This window comes from Panthera uncia, assembly GCF_023721935.1.
Source record: "Panthera uncia isolate 11264 chromosome A3 unlocalized genomic scaffold, Puncia_PCG_1.0 HiC_scaffold_11, whole genome shotgun sequence".
NCBI classification, from domain to species: domain Eukaryota; kingdom Metazoa; phylum Chordata; class Mammalia; order Carnivora; family Felidae; genus Panthera; species Panthera uncia.
This window is the reverse complement of record NW_026057578.1, coordinates 31,284,409-31,312,139: the sequence shown is the minus strand read 5'-3', so window position 1 is coordinate 31,312,139 and position 27,731 is coordinate 31,284,409. Positions and strand designations below refer to the sequence as shown.

The 27,731-nt window shown below is 41.8% G+C and overlaps 1 protein-coding gene across 1 annotated transcript in view; it reads right to left on the bottom strand.

The window, feature by feature from the left end:
- Nucleotides 1–4,978: 4,978 nt before the first annotated feature.
- CHGB (chromogranin B) overlaps nucleotides 4,979–27,731 on the bottom strand; it is a 41,684-nt gene continuing 18,931 nt past the window's right edge. The window contains 6 exon segments of the mRNA XM_049649823.1: nucleotides 4,979–5,446; nucleotides 6,773–8,508; nucleotides 13,218–13,311; nucleotides 13,818–13,864; nucleotides 18,029–18,133; nucleotides 18,136–18,349. Coding sequence (XP_049505780.1) covers nucleotides 5,363–5,446; nucleotides 6,773–8,508; nucleotides 13,218–13,311; nucleotides 13,818–13,864; nucleotides 18,029–18,133; nucleotides 18,136–18,349 — 2,280 coding nt within the window. The 3' untranslated portion in view covers nucleotides 4,979–5,362.

Sequence of the window (27,731 nt, the reverse complement as noted above, 5' to 3'; positions counted from 1 at the left end):
TGGTTTTTATTATATTGAGGTATGTTCCCTCTATACTTATTTTTTGAGGGTTTTCATCATAAATGGATGTTAAATTTTGTCAAATACTTTTTCTACATCTATTGGGATGATCATATGGTTTTTATCTCTCATTTTGTTAATGTCGTGTATCATGTTAATTGATTTACAGATGTTGAACCATCCTTACATCCCTGGAATAAATCCCATTTGATTATGGTGTATGATCCTTTTAATGTATTGTTGAATTCAGTTTGCTGAGGATTTTTGTATCTATACTCAGTGGCGATATTGGCCTGTAATTTTCTTGTGGTGTCCTTGTCTGATTTTGGTGTTAGAATAATACTGACCTCATAGAAATGAGTTTGGAAGCATTTCCTTCTCTTAAATTGTTTGGAACATTTTTAGGATTGGTATTAATTCCTCTTTGAATGTTTGGTAGAATTCACCAGTGAAACCGTCTGGTCTTGTACTTTTGTTTGTTGGTAGGTTTTTGATGTCTGATTCAACCTACTTATTAGTTAGTAATTGGTCTACTCAGATTTTCTAATTATTCATAACTCAGTCTTGGAAGGTTATATGTTTCTAGGGATGTCCCATATCTTCTAGGTTGTCCAATTTGTTGGCATATAATTATTCACAGTAGTCTCTTATGATCCTTTGTATTTCTGTCTGTTGTAATGGCTCCTCTTTCATTTATGATTTTATTTATTTGAACCCTCTCTTTTTTCTTGGTAAGTCTAGCTAAAAGTATGCCAGTTTTGTTCACCTTTTTAAAGAAGCAGCTCTTTGTTTCACTGATTTTTTTTCTTTTGTCTTTTCTTTCTTTGTCTTTTTAGTCTAATATCATTGATTTCCCCTCTGATCTTTGTCATTTCCTTACTTCTACTAACTTTGGGCTTCATTTATTCTTCTTTCTCCAGTTTTAAGGCTTTAAATACCATCTCTGTGATGATGACTCCCTCATGATGTCTGTAGCACATCCTTTCCCTTGAGCTCCAGGCCTATATACCCAACTCAACACCTCCAGTTGGGTATCTGGTCATGTTTCAGACTTAATATAGCTCAATCTGATATCTTCCCTCCTAAGCCAAGCCTCCTCACCTCTGCTCTTCCCTGTTGCTCAGGCCTAAAGCATTCGTCCTTGACACCTCTCTTTCACTCATGCCACACCAAATCCTTCAGCCCTATCTGTCCTCTGTCTTCAAAATAGATCCATAGTTTGACCACTTTTCCCTACCCCCTGGTTCAAGTGCCACATCCTGGTTCAAGCCATCACAGTGACCCACCAGGATTATTGCAATGATCTCCTTACTGGTTTTTGTGTTTGTGTCCTCACTTCCCCTACAGCCTTCTCTCAACCCAGGAGCTGGAGTGTTGTTATTGTATAAAGCAAATCATGTCAGTCCTTTGCTGACAACTTTCCAGTTGCAAAGGCAAAAGTGCTTACCAGGCCATACAAAGCCCTGTGTGATCTGGCTAGTGCCACTTCACTTTCTATGTCCCCCACATGGGCCTCCCTGCACTTCTTCAAACATACCAACCACATTTACTGTCTTGGGGCCTTTGCACTTGTTATTCCCTCTGCCAGAAGTGTCCTTCCCCGAGAAGTCCACATGGCTGACAACCCACACTTTTTTTTTTTTTAGGGTGTTTCACTTTCTCCCTGAGGCCAGTTATGTATCCAAGAGGCTGGTTTCTGAGCTACAGAGTAATAATGATTTCATTTTCATGAGTTAATTATTTTAGCACCTGAGATCTCCCAATTATACTATATTTTACAATGATATGTTGTACATTTTCATTTTGTTAATTTTTTTTTACTGTTTATATTTTTGACAGAGAGAGAGATACAAAGCATGAGTGGGGAGGGGCAGAGAGAGAGAGAGAGAGAGAGAGAGACAGAATCTGAAGCAGGCTCCAGATTCTGAGCTGTCAGCACAGAGCCCGATGCGGGGCCCGAACCCACAGACTGCAAGATCATGACCAGAGCTGAAGTCAGCCGCTCAACCAACTGAGCCACCCAGGCGCCCCTGTACATTTTCATTTTGTAATGCTAGGACCCTTTCTCCCCTCCTGTTCCATCACTGTGCTTTAATTCCTCCTTGATAAAATATTAATTAGAGACCATGACAATTCAAATATTCAAATAGGAAAAGAACTCCTAATACAGATAGTTACATCTGCAAAAGGATTTGAGAGGAGAGGGTTAGAAGCCATTTGTTTCTCATTGTATTAGATACCCAGGGCTGTCCTAACAAAGGACCTGGAGGCCAGAAGTCCCAATCAAGGTATCAGCAGGGTCATTCTCCTCCTGACAGTTCTAGGGGAGAATCTTTCCTCTTCCAGCTTGTGGTGACCCCAGATGTTTGACTGGTGGCAGCCCACTTTTAATCTCTACCACCATCCTCACATGGCCATCTTCCCTCCATGTTTATGTCTTCAGATGACATTCTCCTCTGTGTGTGTCTGTGTCCAGATTTCCCTCCTCTGATAAGGACACTAGTTGTATTGGATATGGGCCCACCCTAATGACCTCAACAGAACTTCATTGCATCAGCAGAGACGATTTTCAAGTAAGGTCGTGTTCACAGGTGCTAGGGGTTAGGTCTTCAACATGTCATTTTGGAAGACACAATTCAACCCAAAACACCCACTGTATGCCTTTCAGGACTACTTGATGTTTTGCCATCAATATATACTACTTTGATTAAAAGAGGAAAAAAACAGTGGCCTGGATTTGTCTCAAATAAATGGTGAGTTTGTCTTAAATAAATGGTGGCATCGCATTTATAGAGGTCCTAATCACACTCTGCTGGCACCATGAGTCAGGTGGGATTCTCTTGAATGTCTCCTGTATCCTTGATAGGTCATCTGTGCCTACACATTCTCCTGCCCTGAAGAATTTGCAAACTAAAATGAAAGGATGTGCTAGTGCACAGGACATCCACCAGAGGCCAGGACCATGTGTTGCTAGGCTCCATCTGCCAGCAGCTTCTCATGAACAGGGGTGTGTGTGTGTGTGTGAGTGAGTGACTTGCCAGGCTGGCATTTGGTGCACTGCAGTGTTTTGCCTTCTCTTATCCAGTGAGTAAGCTATTCATCTTGGACCCTTGAATCTTATTAGGAAGTGATTTTTTCTACTGAACTGCAATAGAGAAAAGGGAGAGACGTTGTGTCTACTGCAATGTGTTAAGAATTTCTTTTTTTTCCTTGTTTTGTTTTTTTAATTTTTATTCATTTTTGAGAGAGAGAGAGAGAGAGAGACAGAATGTGAGTGGGGGAAGGGCTGAGAGAGGGGAAGATACAGAATCTGAAGCAGGCTCCAGGCTCTGAGCTGCCAGCACAGAACCTGACACAGGGCTCGAACCCACAAACTGTGAGATCATCACTTGAGCCGAAGTTGGACACTTAACTGACTGAGCCACCCAGGCGCCCCTTAAGCATTTCTTAGTAACTTGTATCAAGATTCAATAACACAAAGGGTTACAATGGCAGTATATGAAACTGTAGTTGTATTATTTTCCATAATACAAGCTTGGCTTGAATGGTTTCTTAGGTTTGGGTCCCCCAGAAGCAAACCCTAAGGTAGGAAGTTGAGGACAAGTAGTTTATTTGGGAGGTGATTCCAGGAAACACCAGTTGAGGTTACCAGTAGGAAAGTGGGACAAGGAGATAAAGGCAGCCTATAAAGCTATATTACCAAGCAGGTTGCTGCTGTGGCACCTGGGGCTCTATCCCTTGGGAGACACCATTGGTGAGGAATGAAATGACAGGTAAAAGAAGAGGACATTTTCCACCTGTCTTGCTGTAGCTAGCTGCAGGGTCAGTGGTAGCAGCCAACATTTCCTGCATCATGCCATATGCCAGGCACTATTCTAAGTGTCTTGCATACTCATATCATCCTCATAACAACCCAGTGAGGCAGGTATCCTTATTTTGCTGATGAACTTGAGGTCCAGAGAGGGGAAAACAACTTGTCCAAAGTCATACCTTTACTTAGTAACAGAGTCAGAACCCTGTCTTCTTACAGAGTAGAAATCAGACAGGCCCTGAGGGTCCAGGGATCTGTCTGGACCAGCCCAGATGTTCTGATTTTCAGTCCAGAGTGCTTCCCATGATCCAGGCTCTCCTTGGCCCTGAAAAGTGACCCTTGGCTTGCTATTCCCAGAGCTTTCCAGATAATAAGATTTAAAAAGTAATGTCTTATGATCATTTTTGAAACAGCTTCTTCAAGTCTACTTAAACTTTCTTTATCCTGGGGGAACAGATGTCTTTTCTTGAGCTCTTTCACTTTATATCCTGGACATTCTTTTACTTAAAGTTTTGCTTTTTTTTTTTTTTCTTTTTCCTATTCTGCACCCAGAGACAAACAAATCCTAGTGCTATCCTCTCAAATTTGTTTTTATTTATTTAATTTATTTTCTTTTAATTTACATCCAAGTTACTTATGCAACAATGATTTCAGGAGTAGATTCGTATTAAGGAATGCCCCTTACCCATTTAGCCCATCCCCCTCCCACAACCCCTCCAGGAACCCTCTGTTTGTTCTCCATATTTAAGAGTCTCTTACTGGAAGGGGCGCCTGGGTGGCTCAGTCGGTTGAGCATCCAACTTCGACTCAGGTCATGATCTCACAGTTTGTGGGTTTGAGCCCTGCGTTGGGCTCTGTGCTAAGAGCTCAGAGCCTGGAGCCTGCTTTGGATTCTATGTCTCCCTCTCTCTCTGCCCATCCCCCACTCATGCTCTGTCTCTCTCTGTCTCAAAAATAAACATTAAAAAATTTTTTTAAAAAGAAAAAAAAAGAGTCTCATGTTTTGTCCCCTTCCCTATTTTTATAGTATTTTTGCTTCCCTTTCCTTATGTTCATCTGTTTTGTATCTTAAAGTCCTCATGTGAGTAAAGTCCTATGATACTTGTCTTTCTCTGACTAATTTCACTTAGCATAATACCCTCTAGTTCCATCCACGTAGTCAAATTTACTTCAAAGAATGGATTCGAAAATCACACTCCACCCTGAGATGCCCAAAGGAAGCTAAGAACATGAAGCTTTGGTCTCAGATGAATCTTTTATTGTTTCAAACCAAGACAAACATATTTTTTCAAAGATGATAGCACAATCATTGTCACAAGCATGTTAATATGTCTATTTTGCAAGAAAGGATATGCTACAAGTCATGCTATTCATATTTTCAATAGCATTCTGGCAAAAATTAAAGCATTTCCAAATTGTGTCAAACATTTAATGAATAGTGAATTCTACTTTCTGCTCTTGGGTAAATAAATGGTGTCTTTCAGTGAAGTGGGTGGAAAATAGATAATGTGAGAGTTGCTTCTTTAAAACTGCCCTTTGCTCCAACAACCATCAGCCTCTTCGGTTGCCACTGAACTTCTCAGCTATTTTCTGTAGTTCCAAATCCATTGCAGCCAAGTTTTCAAGTTCTTTTTCCTAGAAAATACAGAAAAGTGGAGGCATGAGGTCTCAGATCAATTAGTTTTATTGTAGTTTGAAGGAGTATGAACAGAAAGGGGAATATTTGGTATGTTAGAAGTCATATGAGACACCCTACCATCAGTGGTGCTCAAAGTGTGGTCCCCTCACCAGAAGCATCAGCATCTCCAAGGAACTTGTCAGAAATTCAGATTCTCGGGCCTCACCCAAGGACCTACTCAATCAGAAACCCTGAAGGCTAGGAATCTCTTGAGATTCTTATGCACGTTCAAGTTTGAGAAACACCAACATAATATTAGGAAAAAATCATTGTTCAGGCTGGTACAGTTCTGATAATGTTAACTCTCCAAGATGTAAACTAATTGTTATAGTCCAGTAGCTGATAACAAAATGGGGTGATATCTTTAGCTGATAGACTAAAATGGGGTGCCTGGGTGACTGGGTTAAGCGACTGACTTCAGCTCAGGTCATGATCTCACGGCTCATGGGTTCAAGCCCCGCTCTCGGGCTCTGTGCTGACAGCTCAGAGTCTGGATGGAGGCTGCTTCACATTCTGTGTTTCCCTCTCTCTCTGCCCCTCCCCCACTCATGCTCTTTCTCTGTCTCTCAAAAATAAACGTTTAAAAAATTAAAAATTAAGATAGACTAGGGGCGCCTGGGTGGCTCAGTCGGTTGAGCGTCCGACTTCAGCTCAGGTCACGATCTCGCGGACCGTGAGTTCGAGCCCCACGTCGGGCTCTGGGCTGACCGCTCAGAGCCTGGAGCCTGTTTCGGATTCTGTGTCTCCCTCTCTCTCTCCCCCTCCCCCGTTCATGCTCTGTCTCTCTCTGTCTCAAAAATAAATAAACGTTAAAAAAAAAAAATTTTTTAAATTAAGATAGACTAAAGCAATTAATTTCTATATCATCTGTTCTTTCTTCCCCTGGGAAATAGTGGTGAAAAGTTAAATGACCAAGAAGACACCAAAATAGTGGTTGTCAACCTTGACTGAACAATGACTGGGAGCTTTGAAAAATCCTCATGCCCACGTAGTACCCAGTACCAAATACACAGAATCCCTGGAGGTGGGTCCAAACATCAGTAATTACTCAAGCCTTGCAGGTGATTCCAATGTGCAACAAAGGTTGAGAAGCACTGCAGTAGGGTGAGTGCACAGGGATATGGACAATGGACTCAAACCCAGAGGTCATCTCCACTCTCTTATGGGGGTAGATTCTCATGGTAATTGATTCCCACCAATTTCTCCACATTAATATCAGATAGTCTTGAACATATCAACATTAACCATCTAAATTAATTTTAAGCAAAAGCCCCACACTGTACCTCTTCCTCTGTCAGAACTCCCTGGCCGGCCCTGTCCTTTTCATTTTCTGCTGCATGGCGTGGGCTCATCTGCTCCTCAGAGTCATAAAAGTCTGGAAATTCAGCTGACTTCTTCCTGTAGTGAAGGAGCTGGTCCAGTTCAGCCACTCTGTCATACTGCCTTTTCAGATCCAGTTTGGGGGGGAGATTTCTCTTCTCATAGCCCCAATTCACGTCCTCTTCGAAGGGCTTTTTCTCCCACAAGTCATAGTTGTATTCCGGGAAGAAGTTCTTCTCATTCAAGGTCAGCCCATTTTCTTCTTCACCCTCAAGAAAATTGTCATCCATGTTGTCTTTTCTCTCAAAATGGCTGCTCTTCCACTGAGGAGGGTCATAGTATGTGTTGAGCAGCTCCCCTAATCTCTTCCTCTTGTCAGTGGTGTGAAGGGGAGTATACTGTTTGCCTTGAAGCCTAGCTTCTTCCCTGCTCTCTTTAGCATCTTCCAGGTCCTCCTGCTGCTGCCACTTCCCTTGGGCTCCTTCTTCACCATAGTTGAGGTAATTTCTGTCCTGCTCTTTCCACTCGCCTTGTGGATGCCTCCTTGCCTTGTCCATCTGGCTTTCTTGAACACGGTAGTGTCCTTCACCCAAGAACCGTTTTTCTTGTTTATTGTCTGGAATGGAATATGCACCTGGTTCCCCTCCTCTTGTTCTATAGTGGTGTCCCCCTTCTCGGACCCTCTCTTCCTCACTTTCTTCATTATATCCATGTGCCATCTTGTCAAGCTCTGAGCTGGGGCCATTTCTCTTGTCCTCTTCCTGGCTCTCCTCACTGGGAGGTCTTGGAGCCCTGTAGTCCTCACTTCCTCTGCTGCCATATTGTCCCTGCTCCAGGTCCTCAGGAGCCTGGACAGCTGGGTAACTCCTCACTTCTTCCCCATATTCAGGTTCTTCTTCCTCTGAAGCCCTGTAGTGGGCTGGATGATGGTCCCTCCTTTCCCCTACACTGGACATGCCCACGTTTGACTCCGATTCCTCACGAAAGTGTCCCCTCTCATCGGAGGGAGGTTTCCCTTCTTGAGAGGACCTGTCAGGCCTGCTCCTCCCATGGTGGTGTCTTGGCTTCCAGCGTCGTTTGTCCACCTCAGGGCCAGCATCTTCCTCACTTTCCTCAGATTCTTCCTGGCTCCCAACTTGGTTTTTAGACTCTTGAAGGTGTTTCTCCTGGCTTCTTGTGTCCTCATGACTCTCCTGGCTACTCCTCTCTCGACTGTGTGTCATCTCCTCAGGCGGCCCAGCAGAGTGTATACCATATCTGGCAACTAACTCCTCTTTTTTCTTAGCAGTAGCCTGGTTTCTTTTGTTGAGAAAGGCATTTTGTGTCTCTTCTGGCTCTTCCAGGTTTTTCTCTTCACTGCCATCTTTCCCATGCTCCCTTTTCTGGTATTTCTCTCCCTCCTCTTCCTTCCTGTCTTCTTCCTCGGTTTTCTCAGAATGGTGTGTCTTTGCTTCTTTGGAGACTTGACCGTTAGAGGGGTAGAGGCCTCCTTGGGGTTCACCTGCTTCTTCTCGGCTATGCCCACCTCCTGCTGTGTCTGCCATTGTCAGGCCTTGGGTATCCTCCCCTGGGGTTCTTGTTTCCTCCCTACCAGAAGGCCTGTGGGTTTCTGAGGCATCAGCTGGGTTTCTTAACAACCTTACTTCAAATCGTGTGTTTTCATTTTCATTTTTCTCTTCATCTTTGACCTCTTTTCTACCTATCATGAAAATAAAAAAGCATAAGCATAACTTCAGAATTGCTTGTGGTTCAACAAGCACCAGCCTCAGTGATCACTGCAAAACGTAAGGACCTGAAAAATCACTTGAGCAATTGTTTGAAGTTTATTTTTGAGAGAGATAGAGTGAGCGGGGGAGGGGCAGAGAGAGCAGGAGAGAGAGAATCTAACTGTCAGCATGGATCCCTGATGTGGGGCCCGAACCCACCAACCTCGAGATCATGACCTGAGCCAAAACCAAACGTTGAATGCTCAACCGACTGAACCACTCAGGCACCCCACTTGGGTAATTTTTTAAGTTAATGAAAAATATACTCAGGTTACTTTTGAAAGTAAACGGTATGAAAGCTCCTTGGCTGTGTTAAATCTAATAATAAACTCCTTCTATTTTTACTTTTTTCATAGCACCCAACCAGCATTTCTCGGTACTATTAATGATAAAATGGAAATCCAAATAGAGATTTATGAAATGTTAGACTTTAGAGCCAGAAGAAACCTTTGAATTCATCTTGTTCAACCTCCTCTTTTTGCAGACAAAGACAGTGAAATTCAGAAAGGTGTATTTAGGGACCCTTCTTTCTATATTGGCTGTAAGTAAGATCTAAAAAATTAGCATTATGTAAATAGCTCTAACTAGAATCCAGCTAAATGAAGTTAAATAGCCAAAGGGAAACATCAGGATTCAAAGGAGGATGTAAAATTTTAAATTATTAGTTTATCAGCCTTTTTTTTTTTTTATTCAATCAACTGTGTAGACCCAAGGTAGCAGTAAGTGACAATATAACTTACTAACTGGTGACAAGAAGTGGGTATATTTCTTCCCTTAGAAAACTGTACAGCAGTAGAAAGAACCATTTCTTCCATCACTCAGGTCCTATCTGCCCAACATATTCTCAGATGTTCAAGATGAAAATCAGTATACTGAGTTATCTTTGTGTTTCATTAGTCAACAGTAGATGGTGTAACTGGTATTTCAATTGAATGTGTTCTATCTTTTCCAGATGTCAGTAGCTCTTTTACTAAATCCTCCTTAATTCAGGGGAGTCCCATGAGAGGAGATATGCAGCTAACGCTGTCTGAATGATAGCTGGAAGGCCTTGAATTTCAACTTGTCACTGAGTTCAGACAGAACTCCTGAAGCCCAAGCCTCTCATAACTCTGGGGCTACATCTGCACTGTCCCACCGTGCTATCAGCCTTTGGTGGCTACTCAGTATTTGAAATGCGGCTGATCCCAACTGAGATGAGCTATAAGTGTAAGATGCTTACCAGATTTCTAAGACTTTGTATGAAAAAAAAACCAAACATCTCAATTTTTCATATTGATTATATATTGAAATAATACTTGGGATGTATTGAATAATATATACTATAAATACATTAGGTGTGGGGGCACCTGACTGGCTCGGTTGGAAGAGCATGCAACTCTAGATCTCGGGGTCATGAGTTTGAGCCCCATGTTGGACATAGAGACTACTTAAAAAAAAACTTTAATAAAATAAATAAATCTATTGGTTGTATAAGAATTATATATTGAATAAAATGTATTAGATAAAAATAAAATATATTATGAATATTAATTTCACCTGTCTCTTACTTTTTTAATGTGGCCACTAAGAAATTTGAAATTATATTTGTGGTTCACATTATATTTCTACAAAACAGTACTGATGAGTCATTTTGAACTGACGTTTGCAAAATTGGGTCTTTGTAAAAATGTCAAAAAAATAGCAGATGGTCTGTACCTCTCTGCTTAAAGCCCAGCCTGGCATGATAACATTCTCATGTTTTATGAATCAACTGAAATGTCTCTGACCTTTCACACCCAGACACCTAAGAGCTGTCGCCTTTCCAGTGATTTTGTCTTTTAAGAACCAGTGCAACATTGAGGCAGGTGAGGTTGTCCAAGTAGGCATAGGTATGCAAGGAGGCTTTGGGCAGAGACTGACATCATTCTGAGAGTCAGATAACATAACCCTGATCAGACAGGATCTCAGCTTTCCAGGGCAGGGGCTGTGTCTCCCCTTTCCTACTGCCTACTGGTCAGGAAGAGAAGTATTTTTCTTTTTCCCCAGTTATATGTGTGCTCCCTGTAGCAGCTTGTGACTGAGGCTTAGCACTTCCTCCTAAATTTAGCTTTAAGTCCCCACAGGTGAGATCAGAGTACTGTGATTAGCAGCACATAGTCACTGTCAATCTGTAAAACCAAGGTGTGAAGCCCGTCCTTACTTTCAAGTAAAAATGGGGGAAATGTACCTTCCATCCCTAACTTTCATGTTGCAAGGATAACCAGATTAACCTGGACAAAGAGATTCTCGTACCTATTAAGAAATGGACTATGTATTCCCCGAGGTCTCTTCAAGCCACAAACAGTGATTCTCTTCCACTCTCCCAGTGCTCATTTACTCAGTAAGCGTATGCTTGCTCCACAGACATGCTGAAGAGCGTGGGGAGTGGAGATGGAGATGAGCTACAGGTGGGAGGGAGAATTCATCCATCCAGCCGGCCAAAACCTCTACCGGTCTTCTGATCAGCTTAAGACATATCAGCAGGAGAGAAAACTAGAATCGGGCGGAAGCCACAAACTAGTAACCCAGAGGTGAGTTCTTTTTGGCCTAAATAGCATTTTTAGCAATTTCGAATTCAGAGGCAATACTCAAATACCAGGAGATATTGCTTACAAATCCAAATTTTCACTTCTCTTGAAAAATCCCCAATCTGATAATAAAGTCTATATTTCTCGGTTGGAGCAGAAAAATATCTCCCCCTGTACCCTCACCCCCTCCAGAAGGGACATGTATCTTCCAGTCTGTGAGTTACTTCCTATTCTGCCTTATTCCTTATGCTATCTGTCTGGCCCTGGCTGATGTCTGAGTCTGCAACCCAGAGGAGCTCTTAAACCCTTGTGTAGTTCTTGGGCGCAGTGTCACCAGGGTCCTGTTAGACATGAGTCATTAGATTTTAACCAGTGTCCCTGAGGCTGTCTCAAAGGACATCAAAAGACCCCAGGGCACAGTCAGTGATAAGGGGAGGCTAGAATTGCCATGGCCACAAAGTAAGGGCTGAGCAGGCAAGCAGAATCCGACATTCAACAGCTCTTCCTAAGCAATTACAGTTCTTTGATGACCTAGTATGGCAAACCCCACACTTTTGCATCCATCTGGTAAACGAAACAAAGAGAAGGGAGATAGTGAGATGGGTCTGCCCAGAGGAGCTGCCTTTTGTCCCTGCCTGAAGATTCATTCTGTTTGTACACATTCCCTGTAATGGCTGGAAAAGAAAGTTGGGGAGAAATTCAGAAAGAGATGTCTAGGCTGGGATTGGTAGGGAAGCTTCCTCCCATTGTTCATGGGGCCCTTGCAGACTCAGGTCCCCACATCTACTATAATTACCCTGAAGCCTCCAATGGTGGACTGAGTCCTGCTAGGTTACTCTTTTGGTCAATTGCCAATACTTGTTTTTACCATTTTATGTATGAGGGCTTGTGTGCAGCAATAGCAAGAGTATTCTCCTGCAACAAGAGATTTTGGAGGTGACAAGAAAAAAAAAAAAAAAGATCACCATTCCCAGCCTCACTAAAAATTTAAAAGCAGAGAAGGTGTTGAAGAGAACAGTGGTTTTTGGATTTGTTTGCATCAGTTTGACCTCATGTATAAAGGAGGCAGCATAGGGGTGCCTGGGTGGCTCAGTTGGTTAAGCATCCAACTTCAGCTCAGGTCATGATCTCTCAGTTCATGAGTTCAAGCTCCACATCAGATTCTGTGCTGAGAGCTCAGAGCCTGGAGTCTGCTTCAGATTCTGTGCCTCCCTCTCTCTCTCTCTCTGCCCTCCCTACTCATTCTCTCTCTCTCTCTCTCTCTCTCAAAAATAAATAAATGTTAAAAAAAATTTAAAAGAGACAGCATAGTTTTGAAAAATTGATCTTTTAATGTCAATGCCCAATGGATACTGCTTGCATTGCTGTTCAGATTTTGTCTTCGACAGAAGTTGATTTGTATAGAGAATACATCCCACTCTAGATTCAGAAAGTCATTGCTCTGACTCACTGAATGCTCTGCTTTTACCCTCCCCTTTTTAGTTCTCAGGCCTAACCTCTACCATTTGGTAGTACCTCCCATTCTAATCAGCTGTAAATGAAAATGGCTTAAACAATCTGTCGTGTAAAGAGGGCAGAAGTTTCCAAGTCGCCCTTCAAGCTTCTAACTTCTCACTGTCAGAAGAGCAGAAGGCAGGGAGAAGAATAATTAAGATCTACTTCTATCTTTTTGTCTTCCAACACTCCCAGAACACTTAACCCCTACTACCTAATAACAAATAAGCGCTCCCCACACCTCCCTCCACCCAAGTAAAAGCCTGTTCTAAAAATCCAAACTCTGGAACCAAGGAATTTAAGAACTGATAGACATCTCAAAGACTATCATTGAGTTCAACTCCCTTATTTTACTTTGAGAAAATAAGCCCAGAAAGGCAAGAGGTCTTTCCCCATGGTCACATAGCTATTAAGTGGCAGATTGGGACTAGAAGCCATATCTTCTATCTCCTCAGATACTAGTCTAGTTTGTACTCTTTCCATTGCATTACCCACTCCCCTGATTCTCCCCTCATTTGGAGGTGAAGTGGAAGCTGAAGTGGAGCAAGCAGGAGGAAGGATCACCTGAGGGACAAAGATCTCCTGCAGTGTAGGACACTTACTCTTTTTCAGGACTTGGCGACACTCAGGGGTGATGGGTGGAGCATTGGACTTCGACAGGGCATTTGAGAGGACCTCGATGATGCAGCGAGTCACCTGGGGGGAAACCCAAAAGCAGGTTGGCAAAAGCTGGTGTCACTGGGATGATGGCCTAACCCAAACCAGAGCTGCCGTAGAGAGAGGGTCGGCTCTGTGGCCTATACTGGTGTGGGATCCTTGGGGCAGAAATGTAGATTTACAGGACCATCATGAAATATCCCAGGCTTTTCCACAGAACACTGCACAATGGCACTGGGTCAAGATTACACAAGAGAAGAGAACTACCTCCCCCCACCCCCACCATTTCTTGCAGATCCAAAGGAAAATAGTGATGACAGCTATCCTCAGGAGCACTGAAGACACTGGGAAGGAAGTGAGATCCCAAGGCAGGAGGGACATCCTTTGCCCCCATTCCCTTAGGGATGAAAACCTGGCTTTGTAACACTATTTTGTAGGTTTTTTATTCTTGTTGTTTCTTTTGTTTGTTTGTTTGGTATGATAAGGAGTGGGAGAATCTAGAGTCTAGATGAAAGTCTACATTCTAGACTTCCATTTCAACTTACCATTTCTTCATTGTGGTTCCTGTTATCCACTGGCATAGAACTGACTGCTTTGAAGGAGAAAAAGAAAAGGGAAATGACTTGAGCTGATTTTTGGAAGCTGTGTGACCCCAAACTCACAAAATCACTCCCACTCCCTGCACATTACTTGGAAAGAGTGGCAGAGTCACAGCTGAGCAGAGTGGAGATAGCTGGGTAAGATTGGTCCAGGAGCCATAATTGCCCCAGTTGCTCATGTACACACACACACACACACACACACACACACACACACACACACCTGTTTTCCCTAGCAATGTCTTAAACATGATTTAGAAATGAATACTATCTTATATGCAGTATAAATCAAATCCAGACCACAGACAAGGAGAGCTTCTGAGATACTGGCAATGTTCTGTTTCTTGATTGCGGTACTGATTACGCAGATGTGCTCAATGAGAGAAAAATTCATTAATCCATATACTTATGATCTGTGCAGTTTTCTAATTGGATATTATACTTCAATAAAAAATTGAAAACCTACTTTAAATGAAACCAGGGTACCCTCCTCAACCCTTATGCCTACCCAAAATGGGCAAAGATTTGTGATTCCCTCTACCTATTGCTGTCCCCACCAAAATATCCTCCCCACAACTCATTTCATTTTTGAAGTCATGGTTGTGACTATTTTACATAACTAATTACCTTGTTTTTACCCCCAGTCCTTTTTCTGAACAAGCTTGTTTATGCATGTGTATCAGTGTTGTGTTTCCCTTTCCCCATGTTGGCTGTAAACAGCAGGGGAGGGATCTGATTCTAGTTAATAATATCATATATGAAATAGGTGTTTAAAACTGGCTTATCAGAATATTTTTAAACAGTAAATTTTAATTTATTTAAATTAAATTTCATAAGATTTTGCTTGTTTTGAACCAGCGATTAAAGTGTCTTTGTCTTCTTAGGAAATGCTTCAAGTGCTTTTAATTTTCCAATGTCATTTTTTTTTCTTTCAAAGCTGCTTTGATTCTTTTATCTTTCGCATTGACTCTGTTCTGTCTAAGCCCTTTCCATTGGAGAAGCTCAAAGCATTTACATGTAGGCCCATCTCCACAGTTCTCCTGACACTCCCTGGAGTGGACAGCTGCCATTATGGCTGAAGAAGCTCAGTGCACAAAATTCTTCTAGGTCCCTGAGACAAGAAAAGAGCTAGCTGAAGGAAGAGCAAAACTCAGACATCAGAGATGAAAGCTACTCAAATGCAATTTATTTTTAACCAGCAATCTGACCTCTCCTCCCCAAATGTTTACTCTCCAAGTCTCTTTAACTACCTGTCTCTAATCAGTTACACATCATCCCAGGCTCAACCTAGGAATAAAACACCTATTTCATGTACTTACCTTACTTAATTTTCTTTTTTAAAGCATGACTTGGGATATACTTCAATTGTTTCAAGAAGTCCAAAGCTATCCAGCATATTAAAACCATTTGAAAAATGTTTGAGAAGTGCCTAACAAGGTAAAAAGACCCCACTATCTTTCTAAAACATAGTTCAGACAAGATCCAGATGTCCTACCTTTGGCACCCAGGGCCCAATATACTGGCTAGATCATTATTTTATCTCCCAAATGGTTGTTATTGGGAAACATTTTTACTTTGGCATTTATTCTTTGCACCCGAATCTGTAAAATTCTCTAGAAAGAAATGACTGAATTACTCCTCTAATAAACTAGAAGGTGCCTTTTTAAAATCTAGCATTACTAAACCTTCTTTGGTAATGCAGTTTCTTGCTAATAACTTTTCTTTTTTTCTCCATATATGTAAAATAGGTGCTTTTATTAACTACTGGCATTGCCAAAGTATTAGCAGTTATCATATTTGGGAGGAGATAAATATTTTTCTTTTATCACTCTAAACAATTTTTGGTATATGTGCTGCTGAAGCGAGCACTCACTCTAAACAATTTATAGCTCATGTTTGTTATTGCAAACAGTCCTATTTCTCTGATTGAGGCTCTTCAAATTTATTTTTGATGGAAAGGAACTAAGGTCTCCTTATAAAAGTGCATTACGCACCTTGATGAGACACCTAAGTTCCACTGTATTTTTTCCAATGGAATCTGTAACAGCAAAGTGATAGTTAAACACACATTGATTCCCCTAAAGCAGTTTAACTTATTTTTGTATAAAGATTCAGGAGGCACCAAAGAAAACCCAATAATTATGATAAAAGTGAAGTAATCAGATGATAGAAAATCTTCAAATAATATTGTATGATAAACCTGAGAATAACTTGAAACGTATGATATTTCATAAGACTATCAAACTAAGGTTTGATTCCAGAATAAAAATACAGCTAAAATTTTTAAAAGTTAAGCAACTTCATCTGAATGAAGAAACCATTTTACCCAGTATAATATAGATATCACGTAGTAACTTCACTTATATTAATTTTTAGAGTGCACATGTAGCTACTATGGAAAGGTATGGATCTCCCTTCAGAAGCTCTTAAGGGGAGGAAATGAACCAAATGGTTTCCTGAGGTTTTCTTCATCCCTGTGATTTTGCTAAATAACAAACTTTGCTTGAAAGCTACCATGTTTCATTTCCAGGCATTTGTGGATGGCAGGAATGGGCACAGGGGTTTCTTTCTAGAGTAATGAAAAACTTCTGACATTTGATAGTGATTACACAATGTCAGAATATACTCAATTCTGCCCTTTAAAAATGTGGGTTTTATGGCATGTGAATTATAGCTCAATAATTTTTTTGAAGAATGTGATGTCTCCATTTTAGCTGATATTAAAATATGAACCCATCTTAAAATATTCTCTTGCATAGGAGAGCTCTAAGTGTTTTACCACTATAATAAAATAAATCTCTGTTTTGTTGTCTCTAGCACAATGTATATAGCATAGCAATAGCATTTTAAGCAATTTGTTTCTGAAAATATTTAAATTAAGAACATTTATAGGTAATTTATAAGAGTGACAAGAATGTTAGAAAATTTGAAATGCTTGTAGCTTGCAGTAAAATAAATTACCACTGGCTTTCATTTTATGTTTTTACATTTGGTATCCAACAATTGCTGTCAATGAAAGCTTTATATTCATGGATGGCAATACTTCAATTCCAGGTAGGAATCTCAATCTCAGATAAAGAACAATATCCTATGGAGTCATTAAAATAGCCACAGAAAACCTCCAGTTTAATCTGGTGGTGCATATTTACCTCCCAATGGTCTCAGTACTCATAGAAATTTTACTTCAATACACATAAATACACACACACACACACACACACACACACACACACCCCCCACACATTTTTTCCAATCTCCAGAGATCATTTCTTCAAGATTCAAAGTAGTTTGAAAGATTAATCCTGCAGTCTTCCACACATAAAGAGACACTGTCAGATATCTACTACTTTAAGTTTCATCCTCCCAAATTGACTAAAATGATTTTTTTAACTTCTCCAAGGATATTTTGTGGTTATTTTATACTTGTTATTTTCCTGCAGTACAAAAGACAAAATATCTACTGCACTTTCCATTCATAACTTAAAAATGGATTAATTTGGGTATGAAATTACCTCTTCCCAGAAATGGAACTATAAAATAAAAAAAAATTACATTAAGTTTGTACATAACATATACATGAACACACACATATAGATGAACGTGTTAATTAAAAGATATAAGAACACATACGAGACTTACTTTCATCTCATCATGTTTAAATAATAATAATAAAGGAAATTACACAGGTGCCAACTAATATATAATACATGGACTCTTGTGTCTCTGTAGTCCTCTGGCTTTAAAAAAAAACAAAGAAATACTCCATTCCAGTTACATATTAAGGCTTTAACAGCGTCTAGACAGGTACAGAGAGAGTGACATTTTAGGAGGTAGCACAAAATGTGGGGTTTCCGCGGAGACACTGCACGTTTTCTTTCTATCTACAGGAAAACTCAGATATGAAAAGACTGAGACTCTTCTGGCTGGGCTAAGAAGACCTCTGGCTTTTTCCAAGTCAGACGATGAAGCGGGGAGTTGAAGGAAAATATCCAGCCAAGAGAAGAAATTAAGAATGTCAACCAAGATGGAAAAACCTTCCTTCCACTCAACCAACCCTTCCTCTCCCCCAGTGTCTACAAGCCAAGACTCCCGGAGCGCCCTGGAGGACCAAGGCTAGCGCTGTCCGCGGTGCTGAACAGCCCGCCGAGCCCACTCACCGGCCACCACTGTCGCTGCCAGGAGGCCCAGCAACACTGCCGGCCGCATGGCCCCGCTCTCCCGAATCTGCGCGGAGAAGAGGATGGCGACTGGACCGGTGAGTGGGATGCGGGCGGAAGGCGAGATAAAGATGCTCCGGGAAAGCAGCTGTGCGTCCAGGTCCCCGCGGTGTGGCGCGGTTGGCGCAGGCCCCGCTCTTTTAAAGGGCAAGCCAGGGCCGCAGGGCCGGGAGGGGCGGGAATCCAGGAGGCTGCGCCCCCTCCGCTCAGCGCTGACGTCAGGAGGCGGCCCCGGGGCCCGCGGCGCAAGTGGGAGGAAATCTACGCCAGTCCAGTCTCCCGGGTGCTCGAGGTCTGGAGCGGGTGTGGGAGTGAGGCGGACGTCGGAATGAAAGTTTGCGGGGAGGCAGTGCAAATCTGACGCGAGGGGAGAGGCAGAGGTCCCGCATAGATTGCCCCAGCTTGTTCCTCATCTCGCTCCACGCCACCTTCAATGAGGCTGTGTATCGTGTGCAGTTTTGTTGAGAGTGTATCTAGGACTAAGTCTGGTTTGTGTCGCCACTACCCAGTGAAGTATCAATAAGACTCCTGCTAACTAGAGAGTACTAAACGGTGGGGGGACATGGAAGGAGCAATGATGGCTTTAAAAATAAAAGGTGCAGAGGGAGAATATGGAACCTGCTGTTCTTTTAAAATTTTAGTCTTAAATCTATCTACCCATTTTTCCATCTATCCGTATCTATCTACCTTTCTGCCTACCTACCTATGTACTATTTGTGATTATCTCTCTCTCTGAACACATAACATACACACACAGTGAAAAAAATTTTAAGTCACATGGCACAAAAGAGTTTACTAGAAACATCTCCCTTCTACTTCTATTTCCCCGCATTCCTAATTAACCCCCTGCAGAGTCTACTCTACCTAACCACTTTCTGTTGTTTAGGCTTAATTTATTTTGGAGCATATATAGCTACATCTTCTTTCAGATGGCGGCACTATATTACATTGACTGTATTAACTGGAGTTTATTTAACCAGTTCCCTTTCTGATGGGCATTCATTTAGGTTATTACCCTTTGGCCTTTAATTACTCCTTTACAACAGAGCCCTAGTGTCAGGGGCAGGTAATGTAATAACCTGCTTGTAGAATCTAGTATATCTCATAAGCACTGTTCATCCTCTCTGGCTTTAAAATTGAAATAGGAAGGCATTCTGTTTTATGTGAGAGGAAGGTGAAAACATCTTCCAGGATATTTTTAATGTGACTTCTCTTAATCTAATGAAGAATCAGGAAAAAGAAGCAGACATATGGGCACCAAAGAGAAACAGCTCAGAATCTTCTCTGATAACACAGGCTTTGAGGAATAGAGTGAACCATCATGTGGGGTCTTTTTTAGAGAAGGCAGATGTCTGCATGTACAACTAAAAGGAAGTTTCAGTGTCTTTTTCCTGAAAATCAATGAGGCTCAAATTCTTTATGCATGAACTACATCTTCCTGAAAAGGCTGGGAATGGTTTCCCCAGGACCATGGCTGCAGGATATTTAAGAGAATAGTCTTAAAAAGGATATTAGTGGAGCAGTTGGTAAAATTTGAATAAGATCTGTAGATTACATGATAAATATTGTATCATTACAATACAATACAGTGTTAATTTCCTGATCTTGAGAATTGTTCTTGTGATTATGTAAGAGAATGTCTTTGTTTTTAGGAAAGGCATGTTGAAGTAGCTAGAGATAAAAGGTGTCATATATACAACTTACCCCCAAATGTTTTAGAAAAATATAGAGTTAGAAGGAGGAAAAGAAAGAAAGAATACTAAGGCAAGCAGGGCAACATTTGGGAAATTGGGGTGAAAGGTATATGGGAATTTTTAATACTATTTTTGCATTTTTCTGAAATCTGATATTATTTTCAAACAAACAGAAAAGAATATTCTTGGCACAAAAGAGTCTTATAAAACCTCTGTAAAGAAGTGGGTACAGAAAAAGAAGGTGTTGAGTAAAGGCCTTTCTTTGAGTGCTGATCTGGGGGAAATTCTTCTACTATTATTGAAATTATATAAGGGTTCCAACTGCTGTTTAAAATGCACTGATTGTTGGGGCGCCTGGGTGGCGCAGTCGGTTAAGCGTCCGACTTCAGCCAGGTCACGATCTTGCGGTCTGTGAGTTCGAGCCCCGCGTCAGGCTCTGGGCTGATGGCTCGGAGCCTGGAGCCTGTTTCCGATTCTGTGTCTCCCTCTCTCTCTGCCCCTCCCCCGTTCATGCTCTGTCTCTCTCTGTCCCAAAAATAAATAAAGAACGTTGAAAAAAATAAAAAATAAAAAAATAAAATGCACTGATTGCCAATAGTACTTAAACATTGCCACCTTCCAGGAGCATCTACATTCCAGTATTTCATCAATTTCCCTTTTATCTTGCTTTCTCATAAAGTACAGGGTTAAAAATATTAATGTCATCTTGTGGCTTCTCAGACAGGGCTTGGGCTGAGTTTATTACTCATCAAGAAAAGTCTTTTCATTATTGTGAATTGGCCCACAGCCAGTTCCTATATTCAGACTTACCTTTCTTTGTTCTCATTATTTGACAAACTTTTTATTATTTTGCCTTTCACATTTAGATCTCGATGTACTAAGGAAAAAAAAAAAACCATTTGGCAGGAGCGTTTCTAAGGAATTCTTTCAAAGCAGGATGACAGAGGAAAACATATTTTCCTTAGGAACCAGGGCTTACAATAAACATGGAATGAGATAGGGGTACAGCCACACTTTTTACCGCTTTGCCACTTAATTGTTCTGAGAATTTTTTTACTGACCATCCTTACCCACCTGCTGTTTAGTGTTACTGAACACACACACACACACACACACACACACACACACACACACACCACACACACACAACCCTAGAGTTCATCATCTCATTGGTCTATTTGTTTATGCTTGGAGAAGTATCACACTTTCTCTATCACCACAGCTTTTTAAGAAGTCTTGATATCTGGTGGAAAAGGTCTTCCCACCCTGTTTTTCTTCAGGAGAGTATCTGTTATTCTTGGCCTTCTGCATTTTCATGTAAATTTTAGAATCAGTTTTCTATCAATTGCATGAGAAAAATCTGTTAGGATTTTGATAGGAATTGCATCAAATCTATGGATCAATTTGGGAGCAGCTGACATCTTTACCATATTGGGCAGACTTAGCTTTTTGATTACTGATAATGTTCTGGATATAATCTTATCTCAAGTAGTATAAATACTATTACCACAGGAAAAGAAAAGAACCCATGGGGAAGAGCATTTCTCAGGAATGCTCTCAAAGAAAAATAAGGGGGAAATATATATCTTTTAGGAACCAGTGTCTAGAATAAACCATGGTTTTATACATGGCTTCCGAAATAGGTTATCCATCAGGGTCCAGCCAGTAAAAAGAAATGACTAGAAGGAATTTATTTTGTTTATTTTTTTAGAGAAAGAGAGAGAGAGAAAGAGAGAGAGAGAGAGAGAATATGTGCACAGGGTGGGCAGGGGAGGGAGGAAGAGAGAGAGAAAGAGAGAGTATCTTAAGCAGGCTCCATGCCCAATGTGGAACCCACGTGGGGCTCAATCTCACTACCCTGAGATTATGACCTAAGCAGAAATCAAGAGCCAGATACTTAACCAACTGAGCCACCCACGTACCTACAGAAGGAATTTAATAAAGGAAATAATGCACAGGAATTAAAAAAGCTGAAATAGCAAATAGGGAAAGAAGAGGAAACCCAAAGATTGGTAAATACAGGCAGCTGCTACACCCCTCGGGAATGGCAGGATAAAAAAGAATGTGTCCACATGGAGCCCAGAAACATGAATCACTTGGTAAGGATGGAAAGTTCTACAGGCTAGGAAGGCAGAATTTGAGCCATGGAGGAAGGGTTGTCTGGTAAGAACTAGACCCACAGAAGAGAAGCAGCCTCTGCTACCCATGCATCCCCCTCTTCCAGTGGAGAGAAAGGGGGAGAACTATTTTGGCTTCTCTTTTCTTTCAGTGTATATGCCTCTTAGTGGCTGAACATACCTGGGTATGACTGAGAGGGAAGCCTGAGCAACATAATTTTCAAGGAACAGTCCCTCTAGTGATACAGAACAGAGCATGGAATCAGAAAGCAGACAGACAAATGAATGGCATATAGGTCAAAACCACCTAGCAGTACAGTCACTGAATTTATGTTTTCCCTCAAAACTCATCAGTTAATTTCATTTGTGCATATATATCCTTACTACATGTCAAGCCCTGTGGTACATGCATATTACTTTGTCTATAACAAATTATGTGGTCAATCCCAACATTAATGGCAAAAGGAGATATATTCCATCCACTCTAGCAGAGTTCACCAGGCAGTCAAGGAAAAAAGGTGGGAGAGGTGTAGGGTAGACTCCAGGACTGCGGAGGAGGGTGAGAGAGCATGGCATGCCAGGAAAATGGCACTACCATGGAGACTGCTGCCTTGCAAATGTACATCTCTAGAATTCTGAGATTTCCCCCAGACTCCCAGATCCCTCTGAGGTATGTGTTCCACACAGGCTCTGAGAGTTTCCTGGTGGGACTCAGCTTTAGTTACCCACAGTGGAAACTTCCTTGATAGCAAGCTCTTTACAGCTCTCTTTCTTTCCCTGTTTTACTTCTTGTCACTGTTTCCTGGAATTATCTCCAAAATAAATTATTTCCAGTCATATTTTTGTTTCAGGGTCAACTTTTGGAGGAAATTGAATGATGACGCATATATTCACAAACCCATTGCAGGCTGTTCAATAGAATTTTTCTTAGTATGTCCAACTTTTGGTTAATGCCTCAGAGTGAGAGAACATGGATTTTAAGTGCTCCCATGATCCAAAGAGAAGAGTCAGGCACCTCACTATGAGATTCACTAACACAGGCACAGTGAAGTGGCACAGTGACTGTCACAACGTCTGTGTGAAGGAGAACTAGAAATGCAAGAGGGACTGGTTGGAGAAGGAATCTATTTGCTACGGAGCCCTGTACTGTTTTATGATGGTTCTTCCTACCTTAGCCAGGTGAAAGACCCCTAGAAAATAGTTCACAAAAAATGGGGCTGTCTGAAGGAAGAGAGATGACATCTCATTTCCTGGCTGGATGCTTACTGAGCTGCAGCTATAATGCTACTAGAGGAGAGTGGGAAGGGACCATACGGCAATTTTAAATGAGAGTTCAAGAGTTAAGTGAAGATGGAGGCAGTGCGAGGTCAGCTGGAGCAGCTTGCAGTGGCAGGTTGGGGAGGACAGTGGTTGGAGCATCTGCATATCTAGAGCTCTTCCCTGGCAAGTGGACTACATGCACCCAAAAAGGCCCCTGCTTGCTGGAGCAAGGGAACTCCAGGTATGTACTGATTATGGTAGCTGAGAGGTGTTGTAAAAGGCCAGACAGGGAGCATCACCTCTGTCAGGAATTGGTGGAGTGAGGAGGTTGCCATGAGGACTCCAAAGAATTGATAAAGGTCTCTAATGAAAGGGCAAGGCAGCATCTGGACATCCTCTGGGGAACTACAGAGGACACTGGCAACCTCTGATCCCTTCTTGGACTTCTTTAATCTTCCACCCTGTTCCAAACCAGAAGGAGCTAGGTGGAGGGGGTGGAGGGTGGGGTGGTTATGATAGGAAAGAAAGAAACCAGGAGAACAAAAGAATGAGCCCATCCTTTCCCTCTTTTCCATGACTGGTTCTGAGTCAGGCAGCAGCTGGGCGCTGAAGGAGCTTTGAAGTGGGTGAAAAATAGAAGTCTGTACTGTTATAATGGTCCAGAGTTAATGAAAAGCTGTCGTTCCTGCCTAAGATATTGTTCAAGGACCAGGAAAGGAGATTTGACAGAGCATGCTTGAAGGCAGTTGTGAAAGAAGATTGAAGCTGCTTCCTGAGTGTACCTTCCAAGTTCAGCATGTTCAAAATGATATACGTGCAATATAAGATTGAAAAATGCTTCCACATTGTTTACATATATGAGTGCTGCAGTATAAGAGGGAATGCTCCTGCTGGGCCAGAAATCATGAGGAATCCCCAAAAGATGAAAGCAGATGGGTTCAGAGTGAAGGAGAAAATTCACATCCCCTAAAATAGAACTAATGCAAAAGATTGGAGTTGCTTTGAGGTTCCTCCAAGCCTAGAAGCAGGAGGGAATCTGTGAGTAACTGTTGAGGGGTATGAACGGAGTACCTGGTGGAAGCACATAGGTGGTGTGACCCTCCCGTCCTCCAGCACTTGTGCCAAGCAGTGGGTAGCAGAGATGTCAGGACCTGCCTCCTGTTCTGTTGAGTTCTTCCCACTCTTAGTAGCAACTTCTCTCCACCTTGATGCCTTGACGCCCACAGTCTCTTTGTCCTCTTCCCATCAGAAAGTCTTCTGTCTGTGGCACTCTTCATAGGCATTTTTGAAATTTGTTCTCAAAAATATGTATTTCGGTTTCTGGAATTTCCAGCACCAAGCCAGAAATGGTGGTCATAACCTTGAAGTCATACCACCCTCGGGCCAGCCTGGCTGTTACTGGACCAGTCCTTTGCAGGGTGTTTTAAGGTCTTACTCTTGTGCTGTCTGCTGCATTCCCCTGGCCCTTCTCTCTGCACTCATCCTCAGGAGTCATGAAATGTAGGTTGGTTCTGCCTCTGTGATTCTGAAAAATCTGGCAGACTTAATAAGCCTTCTTTGCACTGGGAGGAGTCATTCTTCTGCTGATGCTGAATTTTTAATTATTTATGGTGAAATTAGAGCACATCAACTCCCAGGCAGGTCTCTTCTCTACAAAAATGTATTCTGTGGATGTAAACTCTGGGAAAACTCCATGTAGGCTAATTTCGGTTTAACACCTATGAATATTTTATTTCCCAATAATTCATAATGGTCCTCCAGGAGCCATTACTATTAAGTTCATATATATAGTCCCAAACCTCCCAAGATGTAATTGTCCATATTTTTGTTCTGGGTAACAAAGATATATATATATATATATATATATATATATATATATATATATAGTGGGTCACTTCTCATAGGTTTTATTAAAGGATTGCTCTTCACCTCTTTTTCACTCTCCCCTAGCTGCCTTTTCTTTCTTTTGTACTCAGTCATAAGGCAGAGAAAAGAGCACCAAATAGTGATGATGATGATGATGATGATAATAATAATAATAATAATACCATATAAACATGGTACTACCTGGAACTATAAAGTACCAGTGGATGAGCCACTCTCAACTCAAATCTTTTTGTTTTTCAGAAGGCATATTATCCTATCAGGTATGAAAATAAGCATTGGAACATTTACGGGATTTGGTCTTTTCCCCCTAGAAGTATAGTGAAGCAGACTTTATAGCTAATTTAGGAAAAGAGAAAGAACTTTTGCTGGAATATGACCTGAGGGACAGAGTAGTACCCTAAGTCCTGCACACTAAAGCAGAAGCCTCAGTTCATTGGACCTGCATCTCCTGGAACATGGGCCAGTTCTTGGCCTGGAGATGGAAGAGGAAATAAAAGGGCATCCAAAAGACCTCACTGAATCTATAGCCTAAGAAAATGTTGGAGAAAGGTCAGAGCAGCACAGGAGTTGCCTCAGGGGAGATGGTTTAGTCACTGAAAAGTGAACCTGAATCCTTCAACTCATGAATTCACCCAAAGACTTCATGAAATGGATAGACAACGTTCTTCAAAATCTAGAGCAATGGTTTGTTTGCATAATAATTCATTGTCTTATTATGATACTCTGGACACTGTTTTGACAGTGGGGATGTGGAGGGAGAAAAAACCCAGGAAGAATATATAAGAGGCAGAGTATCATATGCACAAGTTCCTACCCCTGCTCTAGGTAAACCCACATGGTGGCATTCTTGGATGCTGCTACTTCCTCATTTGGGGGAAAAGGGCACATTGGAGGTAACTCAAGCCTCAGAGCAGGCAACAAAATGCCAAGTCAGTCAATGGCCCCCAGTCCTCTCCTTTCCATACCCCTTTTCCATTTCTCCTTATCCCTCCAGATTAAAGAGAAAAACCAAAAGAACTTTGGGTGGAGAGGGGGAACTGACTCAGGCACCATGTTCTGTCTTCTTGTCATTCTGCTCTAGAGTAAGTAAGCATTCACATGGCTCAGCTTCCCTCTTTTGTCTGTCTTTCCAGTACATGATTAACATCCTACCATACCAGATTTAAAATTGAAGAGGTAATTTGTACAAAATATTCTATTACAAAATGCTAATGAATGCTGGGAGACTCCAAACCAGTATTACCCCTGGGGACATTTCAGAACAATTCGTCCCTTGGGCGCCTGGGTGGCTCAGTTGGTTAAGCATCCAATCCTTGATCTTAGCTCAGGTCTTGATTTCAGGGTCATGAGTTCAGACCTTGTGTGGGGCTCTGTGCTGAGCATGAAGCCTACTTAAAAAAAGACAAGAAAAGAAAAGAAAGAAAAGGAAAGAAAAGAAAAAAGAAAAGAAAAGAAAAGAAGAACAACTCATCCCTGAAGACATCCAAGAGGAGGAAGTCTATGAGTGGAATTTTACCACAGTGCAGAGGTTCCCCAGAAACCCACTTCAGTTAAGAACCTTCTTGGGATCCCTCAGCTCATACATTACCTGTGAATCAAGGCCCACTCAGTGGACCAACTCTTCTCTTACTGACCATAAAAAAAAAATAGCTCCCATGATAACATTCTTGGGATCGGGGGCTGCTGCTGAAGTGAACATTTATGTGAACACTGGTGGTTTGGAAGACTTTCCAGAACTCCTGGAAGGAGGGTGCAAGTCTTTTTTTTTTTTTTTTTTTTTTAAATCTCAGACCTTGACAGCATCTTGCCCAACCTTAGTGGGGTAAGGAGGTGTTGATCTTGAAGTGTCTTTTGACTGCCTGTTGCTCTCAGTCTACAAGTAACACGCTTTACCCTGTGCTCAACCTTGAGCATAGCTAACACACTTTACTCTGTGCCTATGGGCTCAACATTGCCTGAGTCTTTGGACCTCCCTTTGCCCCTATTAAGAGAGAAGCACAGAGTTCAGCATCAGGCCACATTTCTTGTTGGTCGAGCCCAATCTGGAGTCTGACTTCTTGTGACTGGTCTTGTTTCTGATTCATCTCTGACCTTCCTGAGCCACCTCTACTATAACCCAAGATTATCTAATGTATGATAAGAGTTTGGGACCTCATCCCAGTAAAGGATGTCTCTATACTTGCAGGTACTCAGCCACAAGCCTGAACATCACCCTTAACTCCTCTTTTCTCTTACATCCAACAGCTGATCTTTTGGAAAATCCTGAAGACTCAGACTTGAAAATATGTCCAGAATCTAACTGCTGATTTCCAACTCTAACTCCTACCACCACTGCTGCAAATCACCATCTTCTCTCAGCTAGATAAATGAATGGCCTCCTCACTGGTCTCCCTGCTTCTCCCCTGTCTCAATAGTCCATCCTCCATACTGCAGCCAGACAGTGAGACTAAAATGTCTATTCAGGTCATGTCGTATCTCTGTTCAAAATGCCCCAAGGTCTCTCAGCTCACGCACAAAGCCAGAATTTTACACTGGCCACCAGCCTTTTGTGATTTGGCTCCCTTTACCTCTCTCACTTCTCCTGCCATGCACCCCCATGCACTCTGCTCCAGCCATGCTAGTTTCTGTGTTGTTCTTAAAACATGCCAAGCATCCTTCTGCCTCAGGTCCTTTGCGTTTACTGTG